The 13,470-nt window shown below is 48.4% G+C and overlaps 5 protein-coding genes across 8 annotated transcripts; 2 read left to right on the plus strand and 3 right to left on the minus strand.

Moving 5' to 3' along the window:
* The first annotated feature begins 446 nt into the window (after positions 1-446).
* ONS95_012546 (uncharacterized protein) lies at positions 447-1,605 on the plus strand. Its single transcript, XM_058506176.1, has one exon. The coding sequence runs from the start codon at positions 775-777 to the stop codon at positions 1,447-1,449; it is 675 nt and encodes a 224-aa protein (XP_058358701.1). The 5' UTR covers positions 447-774; the 3' UTR covers positions 1,450-1,605.
* On the minus strand, positions 1,606-3,295 carry ONS95_012547 (uncharacterized protein). Of its 3 annotated transcripts, none has more exons than XM_058506179.1 (4): positions 2,875-3,295; positions 2,535-2,804; positions 2,355-2,475; positions 1,606-2,306 (listed from the first exon to the last, which is right to left on the minus strand). In XM_058506179.1, the coding sequence occupies exons 2-4, from the start codon at positions 2,727-2,729 to the stop codon at positions 1,843-1,845; spliced, it is 780 nt and encodes a 259-aa protein (XP_058358704.1). In that variant the 5' UTR covers positions 2,730-2,804; positions 2,875-3,295; the 3' UTR covers positions 1,606-1,842. The 3 variants fall into 3 exon arrangements, with proteins under 3 accessions (XP_058358704.1, XP_058358703.1, XP_058358702.1); XM_058506178.1 differs by having other exon boundaries at positions 1,606-1,803; positions 1,861-2,306; positions 2,535-3,295; XM_058506177.1 differs by having other exon boundaries at positions 1,606-1,803; positions 1,861-2,804.
* Positions 3,296-3,405: 110 nt separating this feature from the next.
* ONS95_012548 (uncharacterized protein) lies at positions 3,406-6,930 on the minus strand. 2 transcript variants are annotated; one of them, XM_058506180.1, is made up of 5 exons: positions 6,432-6,930; positions 5,588-6,377; positions 5,280-5,541; positions 4,179-5,231; positions 3,406-4,129 (listed from the first exon to the last, which is right to left on the minus strand). In XM_058506180.1, exons 2-5 carry the CDS (start codon positions 5,634-5,636, stop codon positions 3,514-3,516), a joined length of 1,980 nt encoding a protein of 659 aa, XP_058358705.1. In that variant the 5' UTR covers positions 5,637-6,377; positions 6,432-6,930; the 3' UTR covers positions 3,406-3,513. The 2 variants fall into 2 exon arrangements, with proteins under 2 accessions (XP_058358705.1, XP_058358706.1); XM_058506181.1 differs by having other exon boundaries at positions 5,280-6,930.
* Positions 6,931-7,002: 72 nt separating this feature from the next.
* Positions 7,003-9,687, plus strand: ALG7 (tunicamycin resistance protein). Its single transcript, XM_058506182.1, has 2 exons — positions 7,003-7,549; positions 7,958-9,687. The coding sequence occupies exons 1-2, from the start codon at positions 7,103-7,105 to the stop codon at positions 8,927-8,929; spliced, it is 1,419 nt and encodes a 472-aa protein (XP_058358707.1). The 5' UTR covers positions 7,003-7,102; the 3' UTR covers positions 8,930-9,687.
* Positions 9,688-10,393: 706 nt separating this feature from the next.
* On the minus strand, positions 10,394-13,399 carry ONS95_012550 (uncharacterized protein; the record flags this gene model as incomplete). Its single annotated transcript, XM_058506183.1, has 1 exon — positions 10,394-13,399. The coding sequence occupies one exon, from the start codon at positions 13,397-13,399 to the stop codon at positions 10,394-10,396; it is 3,006 nt and encodes a 1,001-aa protein (XP_058358708.1).
* Between the last annotated feature and the right edge of the window lie 71 nt (positions 13,400-13,470).

The raw sequence follows: 13,470 nt of genomic DNA on the forward strand, positions 1-13,470 counted from the left end.
AAATCAATTTCCCTTTTGTATTTTGTGGCTTTTGTCTTGGTAGGACCCAAATCTTTTTGCGGCAAAACTTTTCCAAGCAGAATAGCTTTACCCCTCTCAGTGACTAGGCGAGATCAAGGACATAGCAGGCAAGACGGTCATGAAGAGAAATAGAGAATAGAGAACTGGATCATTCTGGCTCATCTTCTACCTGTCCTCATCTAAAGGCTTAATTATTTCACATGACATCACTACTTACAATAGCAGTGCTTTATTTCGTGACGCAAGTGATGATCAAGCCAGCCTCCGTTGTGGAAGCTCAACTTTAGAGTCAGTAATGTTTTTCAAGTGAGACGCTGAAGCTCATCCAGTGACTGTCCCCGCAGAACCCCCCTGAAAGAAGCTCGCTTAGAGGAGCTTCTGTATTTCTATTACTCAACAAGTGTACCTTCCCACACGTTGCCTCTAAAAAGTTTCACGAAATGGACATTTGTTCTAACATGTGCGTTAAAAAGGGCACTGAATCCTTATAAGCCTTAATTGTATATGAGCTGGCAAATATTACATTAATTCCAGACGCGACGCCTTTCAAAAAAGAGTGGGGTACAAGGGCGTCGTGATGACACAATCTATCAGATCAGCGAGCGGAAGTGAGAGGCCATTGACTCATACTTCAGAAGAATAAAAGGTCGAAAACATACTTACCAATCTCAATTGAAGCAAGTGAACTGCCCAAACCAGACTCCGACCTCTTCCGCCAATTCGACGTCGCACACCTCTCGGACCCATCGCCTCATGAGGAAGCCTTGCAGAATAACCTCAGCGTCTTCAATCCAACTCAGATTCCATTTGCAAGTCACAATGACATCTACTGTGACTGCTCTCAAGAGCCGAACATGGACTCGAGATGATTATCTCATAACGACCAACTCATCACTCATCTCTGTCTCCGACGTCAACGCCGCATTCGCAACCAAAGAGATGTACTGGGCAACTCCCCTTCCCGGAGAAGTCATTCGTGCCTTCCTAGCCAACAATCTCTCTTTCGGCGTCTATTCCCTCCCATCTGCTTCCACCACTGAAGAAACCTCAAATGGGACGAATATGACCTCCCTCCCTCCAAACGCAACATTCATCGGATTCGGCCGCCTCATGACGGACTTCGTAACCATGGCATATCTCACAGATGTGTTTATCCAGCCTGCACATCAAGGAAAGGGACTCGGTCGCTGGATGCTGTCGTGTATTCAAGAGAGTCTGGAGTCGATGCCGTATCTGAGGGGTAGTATGTTGTACACTGGTGATTGGAAGAGGAGCGTTCCACTGTATGAGGAGATGCTGGGGATGAGTGTGCTTGAGGGTAAGAGGGGTGAAGATGGCGGAGGGGAAGGTTTGGCTAGTATGTTGAAGACGTGGAAGGGCAGCCCGCTGCATGAAGATAATGGAGGCGAGATTCCGAATGACCATTGAGGAGGTGGCTTGGTCGGAGGCTCGCTGTTCTCGAGGATATCAAGGTTCCAAAATGCACTCATTTTCGGTAAGGAGCAAGGCAAACGACGGAAGGCCCCCATTTTCTACTATTACATACTGTACACTATCATACACGATTAAGATATTCGCAGATTCAGTTCCCTGTCTCGATCCCAAGTTTACAACGGCCGATTGGAGAGCCGATCAGGACTCGTACCCATCGGACTCAATTCCAATCCTCCTTGAGAATGCCTTCGTGCCCAGAGTATGGGACTTCTTCTGAGCCTTACTCATCTTGTTGATATCATAATGCGTTCCTCCGGGATGACTTCCACTCTTCTGAAAGACATCATACTATTCAAGTAGTCAGCAGACTGCCCCAACTCCGCATCATCAACAAAACAAACTTACCTCAAGCTTCCAATCCCACCCGTACCACATCTTGCACTCATTCTCCAAGTCATCTTCCAGCTTCCAATCCTTTTTCTCGGCAAAATGCTTATACCCATTCCCACCATCCTCTTTACTTGCATATTTACTCTTCGTCTGCTTCTTCTTGTACTCATCTCTCCATTTCTTGATATCCTTCTTGTCAACCTTGACCTGCTTCCTCACAACATCATCAAGCTTGATACCCGCCTCATCACACAGTCGCACAACTTCAGGAGCCCAATCACAGTCCAAATCAACAGCGTCGCATTCCACGAACTGGAGAAGAATCAATGAGATGATACCGATATTATTGACTTCCGAGTCGGGTTTGAACAAGTCATGCTCTTGGAGGGCTTCGAAGGCAGTGAGGATCATGGTTCCGAAGAGCTGGGCAATCTCTCTTGTGCGGTCACCATCCTCGTTGTCTGATTGAATGTTAGAACTCTGCGGGACGATATTGATGGGGAACGTACTGATGAAGTATACCAATTCCATCTGGGCACCAAAGAGGAACACCGCTAGTCCTTCAATGTACGCCCACTTCTGGAACGGACTTGCTGTCTTCTTGAGAATATCCTTGTTGAAATCTTTCAACTAGCACATCATTAGCTTCTAACAACTGACCAAGTGAATACCATTTAGGAAGCACGAACATAATTCTCCAACAGCTCGCACATGCCCCATCCATTCCAGTCATTGTAGATATGCATGTCATGTCTATCTTGATCCCTCTTCGAATACTCCTTGTCCAGTTTCTCGCACTGCTTCATTCCATCTTCTGTGACGGGAATGCCGAGGTCAGATACCCGGTAGCAAAACTCGTCTAGAAGTTGCCCATCCTCGGGCATATCTTGGTCCTCGTCGTCGAGGAAATCGCCGATATTCGGCCATTGGAGGTTCGCCCATTCGGGTTTCTTGGAGAGCTGGAAGACAATCAATCATTAAGTCTCAAATGATTGGGCTTGTGGGCAACTGGAAGATGGGCGAACGTACGGTATTTGCATTGCTGTACTTTACATCCTGTGCCTTCGGTTTACTCGCATCCTTTGTGGCAGAAGCTTTCTCTTTCGGTGACTCAGTAGCTTTTGAGCTTGGTTTAACCCCTGCTTTCGCGTTAGAAGTTTTCGAAGTATCAGATTTCGCTGTGGTCTTTGCAGCCTTTGCATTGCGAGGTTTGGTGGCAGCATCCTTGTTGGAGCTGGATTCCGCGAGTGCTTTGCGCTTTGGTGATTTTGTGAATGATAATTGTCCAATTAATCACTAGAACTGTAGTTTATGTAATTGCGGGAAGGAAAGAATGGGATGTAGAATAATGCAGTCCGTTGTTAAGTACCTTGAAGCTGTTTTGATCAGCGTGGTATGACGAGTGTTTACCTTGCGTCATAGGGCATTATTTACGCGTTGGCGAGACAGGGATCAAAAGCGCGTTCTTGTGGCTCGCCCGAGCTCGCTTCCCCAGATTTTGACCTTGGCGTCTCATGTGGCTGATCTCAATCTCGATGATGAATAGAGTATTGAGATATTAGTTGACTCGGCTCTCTTGCAGTGATTGCGATCTTGTTACTATGTACAAAGGCCAGATATACTATTTCTCACCATGCTAACTGTTCTTCAATCACCATCTATCTCACTTTATACTTTTCCAAGAATCCACAGCTCACCCTCAGCAGTCGCATCACTCGTGACATACATCCGTTCAGAAGCATCGAAAGCAATACCAACAGGTCTGAAGCAAGAAGTGGCACCACAAGAAGTCATATCAGCATTGGACCAAATATCAACGTACCCAGTCGCACTATTCGACGGAGCAGTAGGTTTGTACGAGCCATCATCAGCTCGTGTGAATGGCACAGCAACAACTTTGTACCCGGTAGTCGGCGAACGATTCCAAGAGCCATGGAGAGCTATATATAGGTTCTCGAAAGAGAAATCAAATTTCGCGTCCAGAGGTGCAGAGTGGGCTTGGAAGGCAAGACGTGCAGGCTCGGATTTTGTCTTGCAGGTTTCGTCGCTGAAGGTTTCATTGGGTGCTAGAACGAATTGATCACCAATTGCAAAAGCTTTGTCGGTGAAATCGCTTGGTTTCCATACAGTGTAGCATGTAGGATACCCATACCATTTCGTGTTTGGTACCGAGACGTCGCCAAGGTAATTCAGTTCATCAGCGGGGTTGTCTTGGTGGATATCAAGTGCAGAGTCGTTAACCGTCCGTCGGATATCATCTGCTCCATTTTCAACTCCCCACAACCTAGGATCGAGTTAGACAGTATCAAACATCAGAGTTTGAGAAGACATACATGTTGTTTCCATCAAATGCAAGCCCAACTTCATTCCGAAGTCCGTACCCAGCCTGATAGCCATCTGTAACAAACTTGTATCCCGTTGCCGGAATAGCACTCATGTCGAAAACTTTGATAACCGCACGTTGAGTTTTCATATCTCCTGAAGGATAATCAAAGTTGTCACCTGAACCATGACTGACAATAAGCAGATTAGGATGATGTGGCGGGATTATGAGAGTGCGTGATGGATGTCCGGAATTTGACATCCCTGAAATTACAACCTTAGATGCCCCAACCACTGCCATAGCCCTCGGATCGTACGTCCAACTCCAAACACTTGTCATTGAGCTCGCGTACAGCGTGGTCCCATTTCTATCTAACGCAATTCCGTGGCTGAGACTTCGTTGAGGGATGATTGTTTTGCTGGAGGTGATACAACCATCAGTACCAAGGGTATGTGCGATGATTCCCTTACCACTTTCGACGACGAGAAGATTTCCCACACTATCGAAAATGAGGCCTCGTGCTGCTCCCATACCGCCTTTGACCTTTGTAGCTCTCCATCCGCTAGTAATTACTCCTGCATATTTGGCATTGGCAACTCCTGGGCAAGATGTTGGAATGGGCACAACTGAGTGTGTAGATACAAGCCTAGTCGAGCTCACTGAGTTCGTGGGAGATAGTGACGAGGTTACTAGTGAGGTCGAAGTTGGGCCCCCAGTGGTGCTGGGTGTGGTCGAAGAGTCTGATGACAGCAAATTTGCTTTCACCCATGCATCAAAGAATGGACTTCGTGCTGCCTTGATGTCATGCTCCCATTTATTAAAGCTATCGTGAAAGTTGAACGATGTTGCATTATCTGTTGAGTCCACAACAGGCATCTTCGCCTGGGCACAGGCAACGTTCGATGTGCCAGTGTAATTGATTGATGCAATAGATTCGTCGTTGCTAGGCCAAGCGGTGCAGCCTCGACAAAGAGTAGTCAGAGTCCAGTGAGTAGCATTTGTGCCTGTTCCACGCAAATAGAAATATTCTGCGCCATCATATGTTCCTGGTTGACTCAAGCCACTGCACTTGTTAGTGATGAACACTTTTTGGGAAGAGTTTTCAGCTTACTATGCAAATCTTGAAGAGACCACCGCGCCAGTGCCATTTGCCCAGCCCATTGTTAAGGGATTCCATACCATGGTACCTCCCCACGCAAACGCCGCCCAGCCGAACTCAATTGGAGCGACGATTTGGATGATGGCATCAGATGGTGCCGCTGCCACATCAGGAAGTGCAACCCGGTACGAGATTCCCCACTCGTTTGTGTACGAAGAGTAACATATTGTTGTGAAAGAATCGCAATATGGAGTGCTCACACTTTGACCATATACTGCCCTGAATCAGCGCAAAAACTACGTAAGTTGAGAATCTTATACCTGATCCCATGAAATACACAACTCCAGCAACGTAGCGAAATAACCTCATGGCAACTGTCTTGAAGAGCTCGTTGAAGCTCAGAAAATGTTAAGAGGTACCATGCTTCCCTTTTCACGGGTCACTGCTAGACATTATGAAATGTATTAACGATAGCGTCATGCTAATATAAACAGCTTTGCCGATACCAAACGGAATCAAGGAGAGATTCTGCATGGGTATTTAGGAAGATATCAAACTGATAATGTCGTGTTATGCAATATCCGATAGTGGCCTGGCTCTGACACAATTTCCGGCTGGAACTCGAAAGCTTCTACCGCTGGGCAGAAGATCGGCACAAAGATAATTTCGTCAAACAACGACAGGTAGAGATATCAACTTGCTTGAAATGTACCTGGAGCCAACCTTTTTATCTTTTCACACAATTCATTTGTCATCGTGGCTTCACGACAACATGTTCGGCCAGCAAAACGATATGCCATTGAACAGTTAAGACAGTCAGATGAACTTGCTCTAGGATGGATAAATAAATTTTCGATAGTGAACAAGAAAAAAATGTGGGAACAGACATCTGACGAGGTGAAACGAGGCTTCTCGGGCTGAGCAGCCGCGACATTAGCTTAAATGCAGAATACCGACAGAGCGGCTCCATTCGGGATGAAACGAAAATCTGGGATCGATGTGTAAAAGCCACCCATGGACAGATTTGAAACTGAGTTTAGCCAACAGTCCGAAATATGTTGAATTGGCGAAGGGCAAGGGTACGTCGCGTAGATCGGATAAAGAAGAAATCTCGTAGGTATTAAGATGTGTGGATAAATATCTTGTTCGACTCATGGCACCTACTCGTTGCCAGACTCACTGCCAGTTCGGAACGTCGACCGTCCTCAGTCCACGCCAGAACTTGGTTAGAGGATATACGTTCAGAGAGATGATGCTTCGCAAACGGTCATTTTGTCGATCTCGTCGGATTGATATTCATCATGACAACCTTCATGAGAACTATCATGTGCTCTTGAGATGTTTATTTGAACTGGATTAACGAGAAGAGCTATCCCTGAATCGTGACATTCAATACCAAATAAAGAGGTTGCCTGGTGGCAGGCATCGGATAATGCTGTATCTCGAGATCGTCTCGAGATCGTCTCGACTAAAGAATAGATTGTCTGCCATGAGAAAGAGGCTGTCTTAGGCAGAGCGAGTTGAGAGTGGAGGTCGAACTAGGCAGATTGCTACCTCATGAGTTCAACGGAATACTGTAACTCGCTCAGGGATGATGTGGAGAGGAGGAATCTCGGTACAGCTGCCGGAGACATGTCAATAATGGTACTAAGCCCGAAGAGGCAAGCTCAGGTACCACTACCGCTACTGGTACTCGTGGCATCTTCCTCAGCCTCGCGAGCCGATCAAGCCTCGTCATCATGAAAGTGGAACCAAATATGAACATTTAATCGCCAGCCGACATTTCTTGTCTCCCTTCACATTCACTCTTTTACATATTTATACCGGTTACCAGAATGGTGATACGGAATACTCCAATGGCCACTTCAACGGCATCCGCACTCTCCTTCACTGAATCCCTCAGCCTCCTCTCCCTGACACTCGCCTGCGTGGGCATTATCTCGAACACCTTTCGCGGCGATGGCGAACCTCTCATCGCATCACTGGCGTTCAGCGGAATTGCGTTCGCGGCGTCGTATTCGATGATAAGATGGCTTGGGCCGACATTCATGAAGGCAGGCTTGAAGGGGAAGGACATGTCGAAGGTTCATAAGAAGGAGATTCCTGAGACAATGGGCGCGGTATGCGCAGTTGTTTATCTGATGATGATCATTGTTTTCATACCGTTTCCGTTCTACAAGGATATTGTGGCAGCTACATCGGGAGGTGGAAATCGAGATGTAGTTCTGGAGATGGAGAATGTGCAGACTGGGAGGTTCTTGCATAGATTCCCACATAGCAAGGTACGGACATTCCTGTATTTGTTCAATATTCTTTGTTTGCATACTGAGGATTGTCCTACTTCTCACAATTATAAACTCCAACTGTCATGGATCAGTGTTCATCAAATTGGTTCCATTCTCCCATCCAGTTGAAATTAAACCACAGTCTCCTCTGTTGTATCTACCTTTTTATGTATTGCATATTTCTTGTACTGTGACATTTGGCGATTGAATGTCCAAAACTCGTTTATATGTCAGAAATACCAGAGCTATTCTCCAAACGTAGCAAGTGGCGGTCTTGTTTCCCTTGCTGTTATTTCAGATACTCTGTCAGACCAGTTGAGAAATCTTAGTTTAATGGAATGTCCTATATGTTTTTGCCTACCTTTTCAGATTGTCACCTTCCACTCTCAAATTAACGACTCCTAGTTAGCATCCTACCTCTCAGCAATCCTCTCCCTCCAATCCGTCTGCATCCTAGGCGTCGGCGACGACCTCTTTGACATCCGCTGGCGCCACAAATTCTTCATCCCCGGAATCGCCAGCATCCCCCTCCTAATCGTCTACTTCGTCGACTTCGGCGTCACACAGATCGTGATCCCAATCCCGCTCCGGCCCTACCTAGGCGGGCTCTTCGACCTCGGCTTCCTCTACTACGTCTACATGGCGGCCGTCGCCATCTTCTGCCCCAACAGCATCAACATCCTCGCCGGCATCAACGGTATCGAAGTCTCCCAATCCCTCGTAATCGCCTTCCTCCTCGTCATCAACGACGCCTTCTACCTCATCGGACCATTCCCCCCTCTCCACCCAGCAACGGACTCCCATCTCTTCTCGCTGTACATGCTCCTCCCCTTCATCGGCGTGTCCCTCGCGCTGCTCTGCCACAACTGGTACCCCGCCAAGGTCTTTGTCGGAGACACATACTGCTACTTCGCTGGCATGGTTTTCGCCGTTGTGGGAATCTGTGGTCATTTCTCGAAGACGCTACTCTTGCTATTCATTCCCCAGATCTTCAACTTCGTATACTCCGCGCCTCAGCTCTTCCGCTTGATTCCCTGCCCGCGTCACCGTCTCCCGCGCTTCAATGCCCGAACGGGACTCATGGAAGCGTCTGTGACGGAGTATACGTACCCGCCAAAGAAACACGTGGCGCTCATCCTTACGGTACTGCATAAACTGAGGTTATCGAGAGTGCAGTGGAATGAAGAAGGTGTGATAGTGACAAGTACTAATTTCACGATTTTGAATCTGTGGTTGGTGTGGTGGGGTGCTAAGAGAGAAGATAGACTTGCGTTGGAAATTCTGGCGATGCAGACTGCTGTGGGATTGTTCGGGTTATTCGTGAGGCATAATTTCGCGCTGTTGATTTTCGAGTCGGATAATCTGGGTCGGAAGTGATGAGTGTGGGTGGACAGCTGGGCAGTTTGTGTGTTGTGAAGAGAATCGTGATAAATAGGAAAGGAAATCCAGGTATCGTCCTGTTCAAGAGTTGGACAAGGTAAGAGAGAGGGAAATGTACAGATATCCAAGCCTCAAAGAAGGATGGATGACTGGATTCGTAGTCCATCAACTTATGGAGAGATAGATGGAGATGTACACTACACCACAGACATATCAAACTACCTCAACGTAGATTAAATCCAAAAGACCAAAAGCCACTTATCCATCCATCCTAGGCAGCTGGTTTAATCTCCTCTGCCCAAGTACCTACCTACCTACCAACCTACCTACCTACCCATACCGCCTGAAGCACCCATCGTATTAGAAATAAACCCCACTCTCACAGCACCACAGCACCACCTTGCCTGTACCTGTACCTCTACCCATCCTCAGACGACCCACCCAAAACTCAGTCCAAAGTTCAACAGAACGACTAAAAAAAAGAGAGAGAGAGGGAGTAGCGACGTCTGGAAATTACTTCAATTAATAAATGCCAAGTTCAAGATCCAGATATCGTGACGACAAAAGGTCTTACTCGTGACATCTACCTACCGTGTGACTCGACAATGTCGACTCGACATTGGGTGTGTGAGGTGGATACACTCACAAGGCACCCATCGGGACGTACCTACATCACGCGAGGTCGGGGTGGCTCATGACTTACTTACTTGACAAAGAGAGTCATGAGTAATCACCCCCTTCTCTCTACTTCGCACTTACTTACTTGACTTCCCTCTCATTTCTCCCTCTTCTACAAACCATTCATTCCGCATTTCCTCTCACACACATCATATTTGAGAAGTTACTAGTTCGTTTATTTACTTTGATTTGAATTTGGATTTGATTTGATTCTTTTTTTGCCGTTGAGGCTTCTTCATCAGCTACTGGTACAAACAAAGGGGTATCTGCCCTATCTCCCCTCCCCTGATCTCTCTGTGTGTGGGTCTTCTTCCCCTTGCTCTCTCATCATCATCTCATCTCATCTCAGATATCGTATCCCATCTCCATGCATCCCATGCCTTGGTTCCACGAGAGCAAGCCCAACCCCAACCCACCACATCAATGGTGGTGCTATCCAGTAGAGGATCAAACACACGAACGACCAAAGGTCAGTCCAGACCCATCTCATCTCACCTGATCCGTCAATCAAGCAGCAAAGTGAAAAGAAGGCCTCCCTAATACGCCAACCAACCAGCTAGCCCACCAGACCAGCCAGTCTAGTCCAGAGACTATCCCAAGCCCCGTTTTGACCCCATGGTAGAAGTAGCCATGCCGTGCCATCCCAGACCCGAAAAAAACGCTCAAAATCCCATAAACAAGAAAAGGGACCACTAAAAAGCATCTGAAAGAAAAGAAAAGAAGATTCTCAATGAGAGGTAACGACGACCAGCAATATAAATGCTGTGACGAAATCTATGTATGTTACAACGCGCCATTAGACTTTTCCGACGGCGAGGTATTCGGTTGAGGCTCCGAAGTTGGCCCAGCTACCGCTAGAGGGTTCACCGTCTTCTCTATCGCCGCTGGCGACTCGACAATTGTGGAGCCCTCTAGACCGCCTTGCGCTTTCACCTCCTCGATTGTCGATAAAGAGGGCTTGAGAGCCGCTGGGGTGAGAATTGGACTACTTCCTTGTGCAGACTTTACTACACTGGACGTGTCTGTTTTCTTCCTCCTGGCCGCGTAATCGCTCAAGCTGAGTTTCTTTGTCGCCTTGACTGGACTTGGAGTAATACCGTTGACAACAGTAGCACCAAGAGGTGGAAACTGCCCAGTCCCGAAAGGAGATTGTGCAGCAGATGAAGCAGAGGATGGAGTCGCGGTACCAGTTCCAGAGAGTGGTGCCGACATATTAGGAGTGGAGAAGACGGGGGCGGGTGGCATTTGAACTCTCAGGTCGGGGGACTTGTGCCCTAGCACAGGATTGGCGCCAGCATTATTGGATTGACTGGGCCAAGGTGGTGGGGGAGGTTTAATGGTGGTGGCAGACGTAGCGGCCGGCGCATCGGTCATGGCTACATCTACTGAGCCCGGCGCATCAACTGAAGGTGTTGAAGATGCAATGCTCATGTTTCGACCCTTCGTCTCGGTCGGCGATTGAGTTTGAGGGCGATCATCATGGTTGGCTTGATCAAGGTCCATGGAAACCGTAGGAGAGGTCCGAACGCCACCATCCTCACCAATACTTGGAGAAACTGCCTGTTGAGCAGCCCGTGCTTCCTGTTGCTTTTGTATGTTATGCCGATTCCTCAGCAGACGCTTTGATAACGGCAAAATCGAGCGCTTCGACTTCGGAGTAGACTCGTTCCACCAGGCGTTCTCGACCTCATCGGTTTGAGTACTGGCCTCTGCATATGTAGGCTTGGGATTGGCAGAGTTGTGCCGTGAGCGGTATGCCGCCGAGTGCCCCGGGGAAACGCGAGGATCCGGGGAGCGGACGGCACCTGTAGGCGAGGTTGCAGTAACGGGAGATCCAGACGGCCTTCTTGATGCTGTGCTTGCATCAACGTACTTGTGCGAACGAGCACCATTGGTAGGAGGTCCAGCGGCTTGCGAGACTGATGGTCGAGGCGCCACAGAACGCTGCCTTGGTTTTGGCACAGCATGGTTTCCTGCAGTGTGAGAGGATACGGACATGTTGGAGCCATCAGACGCTCGCTTCTTCTTTCTCGCTGGCTGTCCTTGCTCCATCTTCCTGAAGGAGTCCTCAAGAGCTGCTAACTTTCTCTTTTCTCGCTCCGAGTTCTCCGTCAAGATGCCATTGGAATCACCATTATGCGAAGGTGTCATGTCCCGACTGTGAGGTTTGCTTCGAACCGACCCAGACACCGACTGGTTGTCGTCGTCCTCGTACTGATCACCTTGCCCCTCACTCGCAGCTCGACTGTTCGTGGCATGGCCGGTACTTGTAGGCGATACATGGTTCTGCTTTGACTTCCGACCCTTTTTCGGCTTAATGCCGTTGGTTTGAGGGTGCGACCGCCCGAGATAATCTCGATGGAATCGAACAAACGCGCAATCACTCCCGAGATCACACGCACAACCGCCATGATCGGAGAGGACGGTATATGCAAGGGTTGATAGCGTTTCGTACTCTTCATCTGTCATATCAGAGTGATCTGTAACTGGGCCCTCATCTTCCAGTCCTAGCAGACGCTTGCATCGATTGCCATCTTCGGTGTTGGGAAATCGGAAGTCCCATGGGATTGTAACCTGCTCGTTGGCTGCCAAAGGTCGCTCACTTGTCAACCAGAAGTGGTATTCTGTGTCATGCGCGAGGAAGGACTCCATTCCTGTGTTGGGCCGACAACTCCGTCGCACATAACGAGATGTTGAGCCCTCCATCCGCATATCGATGACCAAGGGTAATTGGGGATGAAAGAAGACAAATGGTTGAGGATGAGCGGCCTCTGCCCAGCGATTCGTAGGGTCGTTGCAATAATCTACCTGAAATGTGATGACACCATGCATGGGACATATCCGTCCGGCTTCAGATAGGTGTGTCGTGTTCCGTACAGATCGCCAGGTAAGCGTCGGACCTTGCTCCTGAGGAACTTTCTTGGTTTCAATTCGTAGAGCGGGCCACTTCAGAGTCTCAACTGGAACTTTGAGTACCTGGAAAACGTCCTTCTTGACGACGTTGGCGTCCTCTTTTAATTTGTCTGGACTACGCAGCCACGTCGCGATGCGATTCGACACATCTAAGCTTGCAAAAGCATCAGATGTGGTAATGTTGACGGAATCATCGCCATCGTAAAGAGTTAGAAATCGAGCGTTGTAATCGTGAATACGGACATCGCCAACTTCAGGGGGTGTATGTGCAGGACTTGGGGGGTGGCCATGATTGTGCGGTCTAGCATTTAGAGGAGGACTGCGCTTCATCTGGGAGCTGACGGATTGAGTCGATCGATGGCCTTTCGAATTCTTTGTGTGAGGGTGGTGATCAGAGGGGCTGCCATGTTTGTGATGATCGTGATCATGATGACCGTTTACTTGAAGATCCGATGGCTTCGACTTCTTCTTGTGACTTTTCGAGGGCGGTCGCTTTATCTTCTTGTCCGGGCTGTCATTAATGGCTTTGTTCTGTCGTTGCATTCGCTGCCGCTCGGTCGCATGCCGCCGGTCTAATGTTAACGGTCGCGGTTTGCAATCAGCACAAGAATGATCAAACTCATCTCGCGACGCATCATCAACCTGGCCGGGGTAGAAGCATTCTATGTGCTGCCATGTATCGCACTTTTCGCAATAAATCGTGTTTCCATCGTCGTCGAGGTAATCGCAGATGCACTTGATGGTGTAAGGCTCCTCCTCAGCAGACTCGATGACGGGACGCGCATCGCTGGCGGAGCTCAAAGCTGTTGAATGGAAAGCCGTCTGAGTCGGAGTCGCGTTCTGCGTTGAGATTGAAAGGGGCCTTTCTGTCATCATCTAGCAGGAGCCTCCAGGTGGCTGTACAAGTGGGAGGTTCAAGGTGAGTTCACTGATCCTTTGGCCTGAGT

Source organism: Cadophora gregata, assembly GCF_030347475.1.
Source record: "Cadophora gregata isolate MNR1 chromosome Unknown scaffold_6, whole genome shotgun sequence".
Classification (NCBI taxonomy): domain Eukaryota; kingdom Fungi; phylum Ascomycota; class Leotiomycetes; order Helotiales; family Ploettnerulaceae; genus Cadophora; species Cadophora gregata.

What these genes read in the sequence shown, in the direction of transcription:
- ALG7 (XM_058506182.1), top strand. Translation starts at nt 7,103, where the DNA reads ATGGTGATACGGAATACTCCAATGGCCACTTCAACGGCATCCGCACTC. An exon ending in ATAGATTCCCACATAGCAAG is followed by an intron (nt 7,550 to 7,957) that starts GTACGGACATTC and finishes AACGACTCCTAG; the next exon opens with TTAGCATCCTACCTCTCAGC.
- ONS95_012546 (XM_058506176.1), top strand. Translation starts at nt 775, where the DNA reads ATGAGGAAGCCTTGCAGAATAACCTCAGCGTCTTCAATCCAACTCAGA.
- ONS95_012547 (XM_058506178.1), bottom strand. Translation starts at nt 2,729, where the DNA reads ATGCCCGAGGATGGGCAACTTCTAGACGAGTTTTGCTACCGGGTATCT. An exon ending in GGAATTGGTATACTTCATCA is followed by an intron (nt 2,307 to 2,354) that starts GTACGTTCCCCA and finishes ACATTCAATCAG; the next exon opens with ACAACGAGGATGGTGACCGC. An exon ending in GGTGGGATTGGAAGCTTGAG is followed by an intron (nt 1,804 to 1,860) that starts GTAAGTTTGTTT and finishes CTACTTGAATAG; the next exon opens with TATGATGTCTTTCAGAAGAG.
- ONS95_012548 (XM_058506180.1), bottom strand. Translation starts at nt 5,636, where the DNA reads ATGAGGTTATTTCGCTACGTTGCTGGAGTTGTGTATTTCATGGGATCA. An exon ending in GTCTCTTCAAGATTTGCATA is followed by an intron (nt 5,232 to 5,279) that starts GTAAGCTGAAAA and finishes TAACAAGTGCAG; the next exon opens with TGGCTTGAGTCAACCAGGAA. An exon ending in GCATTTGATGGAAACAACAT is followed by an intron (nt 4,130 to 4,178) that starts GTATGTCTTCTC and finishes ACTCGATCCTAG; the next exon opens with GTTGTGGGGAGTTGAAAATG.